This window comes from Molothrus aeneus, chromosome 8 (genome assembly GCF_037042795.1).
Source record: "Molothrus aeneus isolate 106 chromosome 8, BPBGC_Maene_1.0, whole genome shotgun sequence".
NCBI lineage: Eukaryota > Metazoa > Chordata > Aves > Passeriformes > Icteridae > Molothrus > Molothrus aeneus.
The window spans coordinates 20,338,900-20,353,094 of record NC_089653.1 but is presented as its reverse complement, the minus strand read 5'-3'; the positions used below and the strand labels follow the sequence as shown (position 1 = coordinate 20,353,094).

General features: G+C 37.8%; 1 protein-coding gene across 1 annotated transcript in view; it reads left to right on the top strand.

Annotated features, from left to right (window-relative positions):
* EXOC6 (exocyst complex component 6) overlaps nucleotides 1-14,195 on the top strand; it is an 86,234-nt gene that overhangs the window by 54,716 nt on the left and 17,323 nt on the right. The window contains exon 20 of the mRNA XM_066554177.1: nucleotides 7,392-7,465. Coding sequence (XP_066410274.1) covers nucleotides 7,392-7,465 — 74 coding nt within the window. The remainder of the gene's footprint in view (nucleotides 1-7,391; nucleotides 7,466-14,195) is intronic.

Below are 14,195 nucleotides of genomic sequence, written 5' to 3'. Positions count from 1 at the left end.
TGTTTTCTCTTGAGTTCATCTATTATGATACAGATATTTAAATGTGCTTTTATGTAGGGTTTTCCTCACTCCTAGAACTGCTACTGCCTTACTGTGCAGAATAGTAGTACTCATTTAGTAAACATTAGATGTTTTCTTACTGTCACTGTTTAAAATATGGTATCAGAATTATTTTGTAAACTGGTTCAATACAGCACTGAAGGCAGGATTAATTACCTTGTGTTTTGCCTGGAGCTTGTGGCTCAGGGTGAGCTGTGTATCTGTAGGAAGGAAGTTCCATGAATAGGTGTTAGGACTGTATAGTTGGTGGCTGAGATACAGTGGAAAGGCTCACTAGAGATTTTTTCAATGCGTATTTTCAGATTCTTCTCCTCTGTTGTTTTTTGTTGGTTTTTTTTTTTTTCCAAAGTATCTTTGCTGTTATGTATTTGAAGCACAGAACTCAATGATTTTGTTGACAGCTGTGAAATGGGGCAGTTATTCAAGTCATATCCTGAGGCTTTTAGTTTGGATACATGAAAAAAATTTGTGACTACTCCATTAAAAGCCACCTATGGGAAACGGAAAATTTAATTTCAAGCAATTTGGTTAGCATCACAAAAGGTTCTTGTGGGACAGACTTAGGGGTGTTTTTGTCATTTTAACCATATACTTGTCTTTTCTTCTCCTGCTTTATTTGTTACATTCCAGCTCAATTCAGTAACAGGTAGAGCAGGCATCTTTCTGACAGTCCCTCACTGTCCAGCCTTAAGGCCTTTCAGGGTATGGAACAATCTGAGAGGACTATCAGGGTCAAGTTGATAGAATATTTGTGATTGTGACATTAAAATTCTGTGATTGTACAAGTTAACCAAGCAGATCATGGTTTGACTTTTCTTACTTCTAGTATGCTTGATGTTGCAAATTTATTAGTGTACTTTTCGGGTAGGTACATGGGAGTGTGTTTGTGCATTTGTGTAGTTTCCTATATGTAAAAAAGTTACCAGTTGTTAAAAGAGAAATTATACAGTATTCATAGCACTGACATCATAATCATTCATCTTAACAAGCTGAATTAATGGAAGCACTAAACCATCATGTGCCTTCTGAACACATGGTGTAACAGTGAAGAAAACTTGTCCATTACAGTATTACTCTGTTTCTAATATTTAAAATATCAGCTGTGAACAACACAGTACTTCACTACTCTCTGTAGATGACTAATGCCCTGTTTCACCCTGGGATTTCTAGCAGTACAGGGCTAAAATGCATATCTTGCAGGTGACTTTCACAGTATGAACAGTATGTTCGCAGCAAAGAAGGGAGAAATTCCACTGTTTCCAGCTGTCATCTGGTCTTTGGCTTGTTTTGAGACTGTTTTCTTCTCAGGCAAAGGCTGATACGTGCCCTGATTTGTGTCATCCTAATTTCTATTGCCATTCTTTCTACCATCTTTGGTTCATGCACAGCAGAAACTTCATCAGTGAAGAAATCTTGGTAGAGTTTTATTTAGTCTAAAATGATATTTCATTATTTTAAAATAAAAAAGTAATATAACTGTAAGACGACATGGTTTTTCATATGTAGCTGTTATTCTGAGTATATGGCATGGACAGGACATACCCAAGCTTTGGCCAAAATAAGAAAGTTTCATAAAGCTAGTAACTTAAAAACTGAAAAATACATTCTTCCACCACTGTGTAATTTCTAGCATGGGCTGTACAAGGCTGATAGAATGAACTTAATTTCTTCCTAAGTGAAAAGCTTTTAAGGCATGTTAGGAAAAAATTATTTTGCACAGAAACCCTTTGAGCAGTTTAAATACAATTATGGAAGCTTGTCAGAGTAGTGTGTTGCAACAAACCACATTTTGCAGTCTGTGGAATAAAGGAGTGACACAAGATTTTGCTCAGACTGCTTTACTGATGTGGTTTCATTCATAAGGTCCATCACAGGCACATTCCAGGCCTCACTGTGATGCCTGTGATTTATGTTCTTGCTCATCACCCTCCCCCAGCTTTATTCTTTGATGCTTTGGGATTAATGGATACGACAGTGACATTTCAATTAGTGCTTAGAGTGGGCGAATAATTCACAACTGTTGGGAGTTTTCTACTGTATTGTATTAATGGGTTTGACATTTTACTTACAATGGAGTATACTCAGATGAATTTTGAACTAAGAATTTAGATAACGTGTAGAAAATTATTAATATCTGAAGGCAAACTTTTAAAAATTCTTGCTAATATTGTAGAATTTTTTTTCTGATCTTAAACATTATAATTTTACTCTTTCTAATAGGAACTGGAGAGATCTAAATAAAATCAGAAAAATATGATAATTTGTTAGTTTTTTTCTTTTCTGTTTAAAAACAATGAACAGTCCAAACAACAATCCAGCAATCTGTTAAAGTCAGTAAGTTCTCTTCTTAGAAAAAAGAGTCATCATCATCTCACTCTTCTTCTAGCATGTTTTTTGTTTCCTTCCAAGCGATCCAAAAAGATTTAAGTTTTATTTTAGTTTGTCTTGTTCTAATGAAAGTATTTCTCTACTTCCTCTGCAAATTTTATAACCTAGAGCAGTGTTTTACCCCTGTATTTTGTACCATTCTTTCTTAGTGCTTATTTTCACTAGGATGATTGAGATTCTTGAAGCACTGTTCAGAAAATAGAACGTACTAAGTCACATTGAATAAAATCCAAAGAGTGGTCTTTTGCTTGAATATTACATTTTGGTTCCCCAAGGAAGGAAATGGGTTGGGAAGGGGGTGTTTCTGTTTCTTGAAGATGAAATTCAAATGTGAGTTACTGTATTTCACTTTACAGGAAGAAAGGTGTGCATAATAAAAAATTAGCTTTTCAGAGGCACCATCCAGATCTACTTAGCTTACATCAGCTTCTTATTAAGGAATTCGAACTTGTCTAAAGTTGTGGTTGTTGGAAGAGCTAAATGTTTTTGTTTTTTCTTATTTATGTATTTTAACATAGATGAATTGTGAGGCAGGATTAGTTAACAGAATGAAATACGGGTGAGTGAGCATCCTTCTTCACCCAGATATGAACGAGTGGAAAGGTTTTGGGTCTTGCCTGTAAGCAAGCAAGGGTTAGTGGAGAGTTAGTGCAAAGTACTCTGTATTTTCCTGATCAGCCCTCTGTATGGCTTCCTGGCAGTCCCTCCTTTCCCCCACTGGGTGGGGAGTGGCAGTGTCCAAAAGCAAGTGACATCCTGACCAAAGTGTTCTCTCTCTGCTGAGCACCAAAAGTGGTCTCCAGGTGGGCATTTCAGAAGCTGGGGAACCCAGATGCTGTATTTCCTTGAAAAGGCACATATTCTTCGCTGGAGGCCCCTTGCTTTACGCGCCTCCTGTCCCCTCTGGGCAGTCAGGTTAACCTCACTGGCTGGAGGCCATCCCTCATCTGCTGCTCGCATGTGGCAGCGCGGGGGCACAGGAAGCACAGAGACCTTGCTGGCACGGGGGGCTGCTGCCTGGCCAGCTGGCAGCTCCCTCAGCAAGGCTCCCTCCAGGCCTGTTTGAACAGCTGGAGCATCCAACAGGGCTGCAAAGTGGCTGAGATAGTCGCCTGATTCTTTGCTCTTCCTTTAAAAATACTTCTGTAGCTTTGCTGTCCCGCCTGTGAATCAGTGCTATGAGGCTGGAGTTAAACTGTCCTCATTTAGCTTTTGATTCAAAGTCTGGACTTTGGTTTTTCATTTCTTCACTGAACAGCAAAACTATTTGTCAAGAATTAGGTTCTGAATTCCCAGACCAACAGAGAGGCACAACCAGATGATGCCTAAAAGATGGGATTTTGAGCCAATAAAATTAAGAGACCTGTTAATAAATCTAGAATTGTGTAGAAATTCAGTGCAATTTACAGTTAAAGATACCTTAAATTCCATTTAGTAGATACAGCCTTTATCTTAAGATCTCCATTAATACATATATGTATATATGTCAATTCTCATATATCCTGTATACAAAATGTAATTATAAGATCAAAGCAAAATATTAAAAAGAAAATGGACTGAAGTAATCTTTGCAACATTTATATTAATCATTATAATTTATTTATAAATAACTTATAATCCCAGCCTATTTTTGTATATTTATTTCATTTGATCCTATCTTCTTTATATTTCTAAACTCTCTGTTACAAGGAATTATGTTGAGATTGAACATACTGAGGACCCACATTGTTCTTGTTCTAAATATACAGTATCAGCAAAGCAGAGGAAGAGAAGATGTTAACAAAAACCTTGTGCATACCAGAGTCATATAATGTATATTTTCAACCGATTTTTTCCAAATATTTGAGCTTTTGATTCAAACTGCCAAACAGCCAGTTGTTTGCCCCTAAGAGTGACAGTTTAATAGTGATCTTTGCATTTCATTCTGCTATATTATAAAATTCCAGAATGTTTTTATGCACATTAAGCCAAACAACAACCAGCCCCCTACCCCTGCAAATCCTCTTTAAGCCTAGAATGATTGTAGGGGGTGAATATTTTAAAAGATGTATATATGACAGTGTTTCATTACTATCTAGAAAAGGGCCCTTAGGACAAAGACATTAAGAATGTTAATCCTGTTCTTATATCTTCCTAATATGCTGTGCAGTAGAAAATATTTAATTAGCTTTGTAAAATTGTTAGCAAAACTTAAAAGCCCTGTGCTGAGGGTGGAGGGGGAACTGTCTGACTGTTACCATAAGTAGATTATCTTTTTGCCCTCTGAACTCATGAAATTATAATAATGAGGCAAATTCTATTGTAGTCACCTGTCAGAATGTTCCAAATGTGAGAATAAATGTTTGTGCTATAATGAGTGTCCCTAATGTTGTAAATGCATTCATAGTATAAAATTGTAGTTTAAGAGAACAAAGCTTGTACAACAATTAGGTTTGGTACATTATGTACTTCTTGTTCTACAGCTGCAATGCTACTAGGTATTAAGTAGAGAAACGTAATTATTCTGTATTATTTAATGCATTGGGATAAATTCCAAACTCTCTTAGCTTGATGAGCACATAAAAGATGCAAATATTTGCCCCGTGGCATGTTAGAGTATTCTGCTGTAGGAAGATATCTCCTGAAGTGTAAAGTGCCAAAAGCTAACTGAAATGACTTTCCAACGGTCACACTTTTCAGTTCTATTTATTTTTCAGTTCTGTAACCCTTTTTTTGCCATTCATCTTCTTTCTCCCAGTGCTAGCTATAATTGTGAAGTAGCTGGAAGAGCTGAGATTCTGGTGGGGGAAGCTGATGGCAGTGTACTATCTAAGAACAGAAAGTTAGGATCAGATCAGATGATCTGGTGGGCCTTACCTTTCTGCTTTAAGGGGTGTAGAAAAGACCCCTTCTGACCATCATGCATATCCTCCTTATTAATGGGCTACCATAGCTCACAACTCATGTATCTCTTATCTCCTTGCTGTGGAGCTTTGCTTAGGATTCCCTGCTGGAGTTTGGTGTTCTGTTTTAAACTCTGGATTTGGCTGACCTCAGAGCTCAGCTTTGCTGTCCTTAGAAAGGGCGTTCCTAGTGGCCATGAAATACCTGCAGAGGACAGCCATGTAGACAGACACACAGACCTTCAGCCTAGGCTGTGCAGTAGGGTGCCAAAGGTTCCTAGGCTTAGGCATCTTTGTAATTCTGAAGGCTGGTGATTGTACAAGCTGTTTTGTCTTTCCTGATTTAAAGAGTTTATGATGAGAAACCTCTCCCTATAAAATACTGAGTGTAAGGTTATGTTTTTTCTACTGTTTTCTTTCTTTTTTTTTTTTCTCGGGCATGTTTGTGGTCAATTAAAATTCCATGAAAACGCCTCTAGAAAGTTGGTGTTACTTTTAAAGTAGGAAGACCAGACAATTTAAAATTCACACTTGAATACAGTAATCAGTGAGCATTTGCCAATGTTACCAGTACTTGTCTGTGACATTACAATGGTCTCCCTAAGGCATTTGATTGTTTTGTTTTTTTTCTTTAGTTGATAAAGTTCTATTGCAGTTGAATTCATTCTCCTATTACATGACTCTAATAAAATAACTTCTACACTAGTGTAATACAAGTAATAAATTCTACTTCTACTGGTAAAGCTGCTACTCTAATACCATATCCATCTATTACTAAGCTATTTTAAAGTATTCTGAGATGGTCCTAGTAGTTTCTTGTACCATTTAAGTAAGAGTCTTTATCTAAAATTGTGTTCCATGTAGTCATTTTTAGACTTGTGAAATAGTCCATCTGAATTCATTAGTCTGCTTTAGGTTGAAACCATACATTCAGAAGTAAATGTTTGACACCATTATTTTACCATCATCTTAGCTCAGACAGCAGCGGTTTTCTGAATTTTACCTCCAACATAATCCATGTTTTTTAACTAGCCATTTAAGAAAATATATTGAGGATTTCATATAACTTCTAAATGTTGGTATTGAGAACAGTAGAGTTTAGCACTGGGTCTGGAAATTGGATACATTTGTTTTGTTTCCTCTACCATTGAATGACCTGTTTCTCAAACTTGGAAAAAATACTACCTTTCACTGCCTTGGATGCTCCTCTCTAAAGCTGTTGCAGTAGTATCTACTTTGTTTTGTTGAGAGTTCTACCTGAAGGGCATAAGAAAAATACTTTCAAGTTCTTTTGAAATAAGATATCTAAACTGAGTGAGGATGTGAGGCGGCGGTTGTTTGTCTTTGTTACTAACTTGTGACTGGGATAATAACAACAAAAAGTGTATTTATTCTTAAGTTTAACAACTATTGATCTTTTCCTAGTTTATACAAGTAGTTGACTTTCTTTCACTTCCTGTGTTGCCATTTTTTGTATTATGAATATATATTTTTGCTTGCCAATTTTGACAGCCAATTTTGGGTTCAGAATGAGCAGAAGTTCATTACGGATAAGCAGGCTAAAAGGCATGAGCAAGCATTTCAGCTCTGCATTGACCATGGCATGTAGGGCTTTCTACCTGTTGTCTACACATGAAACCAACTCCCACCTTAGTGTTTGTCTTTTAATGATGTTTGGCTGGAGGTGAAGGTTTGCTGTAACAAAGGCAGATGTCTGAAAATACATTGACAGCCATGGAATTGGTATTATTTTGAAATTCTTCAGTAATCATGCACCTCAGGCTAAAAAATATCTTGGTTTCTGTGGTTGTAGCATTACTACTGGGTTAGAACTTGAAGCAAAATTTCTAATAATACTCCTAAAAGTATTATTCTTTAGGATTATGGGAAAAACTGTCAAAAGGTTGTTTGTTGATTTGTTTGGTTTAAATCACTGTGAGTTGTTAAACTATTCCTATGAAACTATGCTACTTAGCATTTATATTGCATAAAGCTTGATTTTTCTGTTAGACTAAAAAAAATAAATCTACATCCATAATATTTTAACCTTTTTTTTTGCAGTGTTTGCTAGTTCTGAGCCTGTGCCAGGATTCCAGGGAGACACCCTGCAGTTAGCTTTCATCGACCTCAGACAAGTAAGACACTAGTTGGTGTTTTTTATCCTTCTAATTTCCCCTTCTGACCAATGCTGAAGTTATTAAATTCAAGAACCTTTCATGGTTTTGCATTCCCATGTAATTAGTTGTGAAAAGCAGTTATTTGAAGTGTTGTTAGTGGCACTATTCCCTGTAATTTAGTATAAAACTGTTTCTCCAGTGTGTGGTTAGGGGGCACTGTGCTACTGGTAGTACTGTTACGGGAATACTGGATTGAATTTTGGTCCTGACAATTTTGTGAAGATCCTGTGATGTCTTTTTGCAAGAGTGTACATGTCATCCTGGTGTGTGCTGGTCTGATTGCATTGTGAGCATTTGCTCCTGTCTACAAAACTACTCTCTGGATAGCAGAATCAGGCATCGTATTATTTAACATTTCCTTTCCTGAATTTGTTGCGTAGAATTCTTTTAAATTGTTGGAAAGCAGCTTTATTCCAACTGGATGATCTTTATTCTACATAAAATTTAATTTAATTCTATTTTAAATGCTGTAATATTGGAAGCACTTTTCCACAGATCTTGCCAAAAGGAAAGTTTTCCCAGACTAAAAATCTAGTAAAATCTTGTCAATCTGGACATTATAACCACCATAATAAAGGATCTTCAAAACATTTTCATGCTTGAAGTTAGCTTTTACAAAGGATTTATTATTTCACAGAATTGTAATTTTAAGTATCATATAAATAGTGAAATGAATAATTTACTGCACATGGAGGATCTTTACCCTTCTGCAGATGTTGGTGATATTTTTTCAGTGCCATTATGAGCCTATCAAAGTCATTAAAAAATAAGAGAAAGTAGAAAGAATTCTATACCAAATACCAAATCATCTATATAGTAAGAATATTTTTGCTTTTAATAATTTAGTAGGTTTTTCACAACAAGATTATTTAAGGGCATTTCAGAGGGGAAGCTTCCTGAGGCAAAAGTATTCAGATTTCTCGTGGTAGTTAGAAAGGACTTAGTAAAATATTGTGTCTTTTTAAATGAAAAAACTAAAAGCTAGGGTTGTCTGTTACATTCTCACAGTAATATAATAATGAACAATATCTACAGTGAGTAAGAGTGTAAAATGTGAGAAGGATACAGGATTATGGCTACAAGACTTGTTCATGTCACAAGTCTTGTCTTGACTAGCAGCCTTCCTCTTTTGGATTCTCTTTTAACTCTGTTTTTATTGTCAGAGTTAAAAGAGACTAAACATCTTCCAATTTGTACTTAGATCATTTCATTTGAAGGGAAAGGATGTTGAGATTTTGGCACCATTTCTGTCATTAGCCTAAGTGGAGTCCTTGCAGAGCCTATGTTTGTTTCAAGGGAAGACATGATTTCCATATATGCAGAGGGCAGGGTGTGTACATACTTGCTACAGGAAAGAAAGATTTTCGTATGTTTTAAGCACTAACTGGGGAGTATGTCACTTAAATAGGTATTATGTTGTTTATGATAGCTCTTCATTTGTGTTAGCAATTATATTTAGAATTCTCTCAAGCACATTACAGAGGATGCTCTGTATTTCATGTGAATTTGATTGACTTAATATACTTTATAAACAGGAAAAGTTTGAGCAACTGTCTATTGGGTTGCAACTGGAGCTTGCAGATGTAGAACAGTTCTAGCATATTTGATTTGGTTTGGTTTTACTATATTTTTGTGTGCATCACCAAAAGGTATTTCAAGCACACATCAAAAACTTCTACCATTTAGTAAGGATTTTCAGTGCTTTCCCTCTTCTCCTTATTTGTGATGCATTTCTGTCTTAATAGGGTAGATGACAGTTCTTTTCAAGAATACTTAGAAAGGCAACAGAGCCTTTTTCAGAAGGTTCTTATAAAAGGTCATGCTTCTGTTTTTTAGTTTGAATTTGATACTTCTTCATGAATTGCAGGATATGAAAGATAAGGAAGTCGGTCCAGTGGTCAGGTTTTACCTGCCCACCCGGACTGTGCCCTGAGGTCAAACTCCTGATATTGGCTGTTTGGTACAGAGGAGCTGATGACAGGTAGGGGCTGATACAAGGGGGAAAGCTTGAACCGTATCAAAGCTAAAAGGCAGGAGATTTGGGACTCAGTGAGAGACTGTAGCTAAAAGATGGATCAGCAGGATTGCCCTCTTCTTAAAAAGCAGCTGACCTGCAAGGGAAAAGACTTTATCGTCCTGCCAATCACATGGTTGCTAATGGAAGCCAGTTATCTCAACAACAGCTACTCACTCGGTGCTGTACCAGTGCAGTGGGTAAGATTAACGAGGATTGGGCAGTAGCATATTCTAGCACGTTTTACTAACGAAGTAAAGTCACTTACAGAGAGCCAGCTTGGAAGACAGAGAGAGGAGCTACACCTGAATGATTACCATGTAGGGAGGACCAGCTTTGAGAAGAATTGTCATAGGTATTTTCAACCTATGTTGAAATACCAGTTCTTGATCCTCTGTCTTTCCCTGGAGACAATGTGTAGGCAGCATGTTGCCCCTGGCAAGCCCACTTTCCTTCTTCCTTCCACAGACATAGAAGAGCAAACAGAAACAGCTGGCCCAAGAAAGAGTTGTGTTTAAGAAGACAACAGTAGTTAGTAGCAGGAAGCTCTAAGAGGACAGAAATCACAAAGGAGCAAGCACTAACCAATGTCCCATTTGAGCCACCTCTGTCTCTTTATACTATTCTCCACTCAGGCTTTTGTCATACTTAACATGCTCTTTAAAGATCTCTGTAATCTGAAGAAACCCTAGTCAATAAAGATTTTTGTGCTATTTTTATCACCACAGTATCTCAGCATCTTACACAAGTGACTTGGTGGGGTTAGCTGATCCCACTTTATCATCTAGAAAGAAACCTGCAGTTCCAGCTAGTTTAGCAGGCAGAAAATTGGGACAGATTCATGGATCTGTGCAGCTGCAGTGATTGTGTCATGCCTTATGCCACTTGTCTTAGCATATGACCTGAGGTCACACCTAGGTGCACCCTTTGACCCTACTTAAAGCCATTGAGGGGCCATCTCAGTAAGGCAATTATCAAAGTGGCATGTGCTGCTTTACAGAGACTGTCTCTGGCATCTTGTGGAGATGACCCAGCTCTCCTGCAACTTGCACTGCTCTCTGACAATCATTTCTTGCTACTGTCTGTACAGGGAACCTGGGTAAATAGTGCAGTTTATTCCCCAAAGTGGGGAGGAATAAACTTTGGGGATTTTGCTACCAATTCAGATCCTACGTCAATTGGAATTAACATTCTAAAGTAAACAAGTCTTCATTTGTCTTACTTGAATCATCTCTGAGGAGGAAGCACAGGCTCACAGGCTCTAACATGAATTAGTTTTTTCTTGGTTATGATCTGTTCTTTACTGCCTAAAGACTAGGGTTACAGCTCTGAATGTGAGGCAGTTTCTTGTATGTCCTGTACACTTAAGTACTGTGAGGATAAGACATGAATATTATAATTTGTTTGTTATTCTTTGGAGAGCCAGTGTAGTACGTAGTGGACAAGAACAATAACCTTGTGGTAGGCTGACAGTTCAGCAGTTGCTGTCCTAGGCCAAATGTCCTGATTCTTAACCAAGTGAGTGCTAACAAATGCCTATTCTTCAAATTATTTCCTGCAGAGATATAACTAGGCTGCCGACACAGCTTGACTTTGTTCCACTTTTGACTTGACAGGTTGTTCTTGATGTTTCTGTCCACCATCAGCACTGCTTAGGGGCTTCTTCCTCTACTGTCTCATGTCAAACAAGTACTCATCTAGCTTGATGATTTATGGAATTTCCTTGTGTTGCTGGGTTGAGGAGAACTGTGTCTTACCTGTGTGTTCTTTTGGCACTTAAGTACATGTTGTTAACACCTTCCAGCTGCTGTCAGTGTTGGTCCTGCATCGGGCAGCAGTATCAAGTGAAAATTATCATATGCTGTTGGTAACTGCAGAGGTAAGCAACCACAGTAGCAGTATCTCCACCCACATGGCAAACAGAGTTTACAGTCTGATGGTGGTGTCCTTCAGATGGAAGACCAAGGGCTGTGATCCACAATGTCCATAAGCTCTGCTTAAGCGTGGGGGGAAATTTTAGAAGATTTTCAGCAGTTTTGTATTTTCTCAATGTTAGCGATAAATTGGATACAAAGTCATGACACAGTCAATATGATTAATATAGAGAGTAATTTAGCATAGAAACATTAGAAGATACATTTTTGTCACACTTTTGTTTATGGTGTGTGTACATAAGCTTGTGTCACTTCTAGGAACTGAAGTTATTGGTAGTACATAGTATGTATTCCATCAGCAAATCGATACCTGATATTTAGAAGTATTATACATTTTCTTCTAATTCTGAATCATTGATAGTTTATTTGGTTGCTTATCCATTTATACTGGAATGTATTTTCTGGTAAGAAATATTGCTAACCTTGTGAACTGTAGTGTTCTATGCAAAAAATGTAATGTAAATTTATTTGAAAGAGGAAGTTGTTGTTAGTACTTAATATAGTCCTCCTCTTTCTTCCCTTTCATTACTGAGATATAGCATTGTCATTCTGATAAACTCAGGAGTAACTCTGAGGTAGGTAGGAAGTATGTAACAGACCACTGGGCTTCAATCCTTGGCACAGGATTTTCTGACACTGAAGGCAGGGTGACAGATCAGTCTTCCCCACTGTTATGCTTGCAGTGTTTAATTTGAATTAATTTCCTGTGGCAGTAACTATATTTCAGCTCTGGCTTGTCTCCGATTCCCAAACGTGCAGCCTGCCAAAGCTCTTGCCATCTGTATTCCCTGTGGAGAGTGCTCTTGAGCCCTTCAGAGAATAAGTTGCAGCCTGTTCCCAAACCTGTTGGCCATAACTCTTGGAGGCTGAGGGCTCACAAGGTGTGCTCTGGCTTCCTTTACAAGCTGCCAGCCCACAGAGTGCCTAGGCTTTGAAATTAGTGGGGTACACCCACCCTGACCTCTGCGTCTTGAACTGAAAAAATATCAGGAGTTTTCAAGAGGAAGAAATTCCCAACAGTATGTTTAGGAGTAAGTCTTAAAAACTTCAGAGTTTGAAGATAAAAGTAAGACTTTTTTTCATAAGGCAACAGTTTGAATTTTTAATTAGAAAGTAGTATAGAGCATTTCATCTTTTGCTTCCTGAGGGAAATGGTTGCTGAGACTTTCATCTTCACAGAGGCTCTTTCACAATGCTTACTGATCCCTTTCCCCCTGTTATGCACTCCCCAGCTTCTCTGAAGAAGCAGAGGAGCATGTTACATCTGTAATGTGAAGCCCAGCCTCGGGCTGCTATGTAATGGGATTTGTGCTTCTCTAGTTTTCAGAGCAATGCTGCTTATTTAGCTAAAGGAAGGAGCTCAGGTTTCAGACAGCAACAAAGCAGGAGTTGCATCTCCCTGGATTTCAGAGCATAGACCCTCACTTTGCTGGAAGAGGAAGGCAATTCTTCCTGGACTTTCCCTTCTCCATAAATTGACTTGGCACTAAGGCAGGAGGGCTTGAGGCACACTGAGCAGAACAGGCACAAGTCGACATGGTAGCATGCATATGCAGCTCTGGGTTTAAAATGACAAAAGTTATTTGAGTATGACTGCAAGCAAAATGTGCATTACCTGCCTTGCAGGGAAGACACAATATTTTTTCAGAGTACTGTATTCTTCCAAGTAAACAGGAATTCTTCACACAAATGTGACAACTTGTTTGTAAGTACTTATATTCCCCAATGGAATCTCTTGATTTCTCCTTCTCAGCTGTGTTCTGCAAAGCCTGTAGTTAATCACAGTAGGCTCAGATCTCAAGCTGTGTGTATAGATATTTGTGAGGAAGATCTCAATCAGTGCTCTGTACACAGAAACAAGCTGGCTCATCACTGGGATGGGATTTATACCTGCCAGCTGGTGAGAATTAGGAAGCTTGGGAAACAAATGCACAGAAATTAGCAGCAGGGGGTCAAAAACAAGCATGGCTTTGGATTCACTATCTTGATAAGGATTTGCAGAATCAAAGCAGAATGGCAAGTTAGTAATTTCTTGATAGTAAGTATTCCTACCCTGTAAGTGCCAGAAACTAAAAGCACACGTGGTGGGTATTAAGTGCCTGTGTATTCTTTGGGACATTAAATCATTCATCAAATTCAGTGCGAAACAGATTGTATCCAGTTCATGTAAATACTCCTTTTTCAGCAGAGAAGTGTAAATAACACGCTGATCGTGTACCAGGTTTTTGCTCTAGATCATGGTGTACTAACGATGAGGGGCCATACTTGAAAACAGGTTTGAAAACCTCGGTGTGCAAATGCTGTTACTTCACTAGCTCTATCCTCACTTAACAAAAATGATATACATATGGCTGTTTAACTACAAGATATCCCATTCCATCTATGACAAAAACCTACTTAGTAGTTTCTCCAAAGGAAAGTATAGTATGTTGCACAAAAGGCTGTGAGGTGTACAGATGTAATGTGTAAGCAGAATGCCATCTCTTCATCAACAGTAAGGAATGGCAGAGGTACCTAAATCATGGAAATTATAAAAAATAAGAAAATTCCTTTTTTTTTTTTAAGCAAGTTAATTTAAGGGATACAATTTTTTGAGTTCTCCTCTTACTTAACGAGATACACACAAGAACTAAATGAGCCAACAAGAAATCTGTACTATATATTTAGAAACTACACAGAACTTGGGAAGCATTGATTCAGCTTGACTTGGAGACCTGCAGATACCAGTCTTTGAATAAGA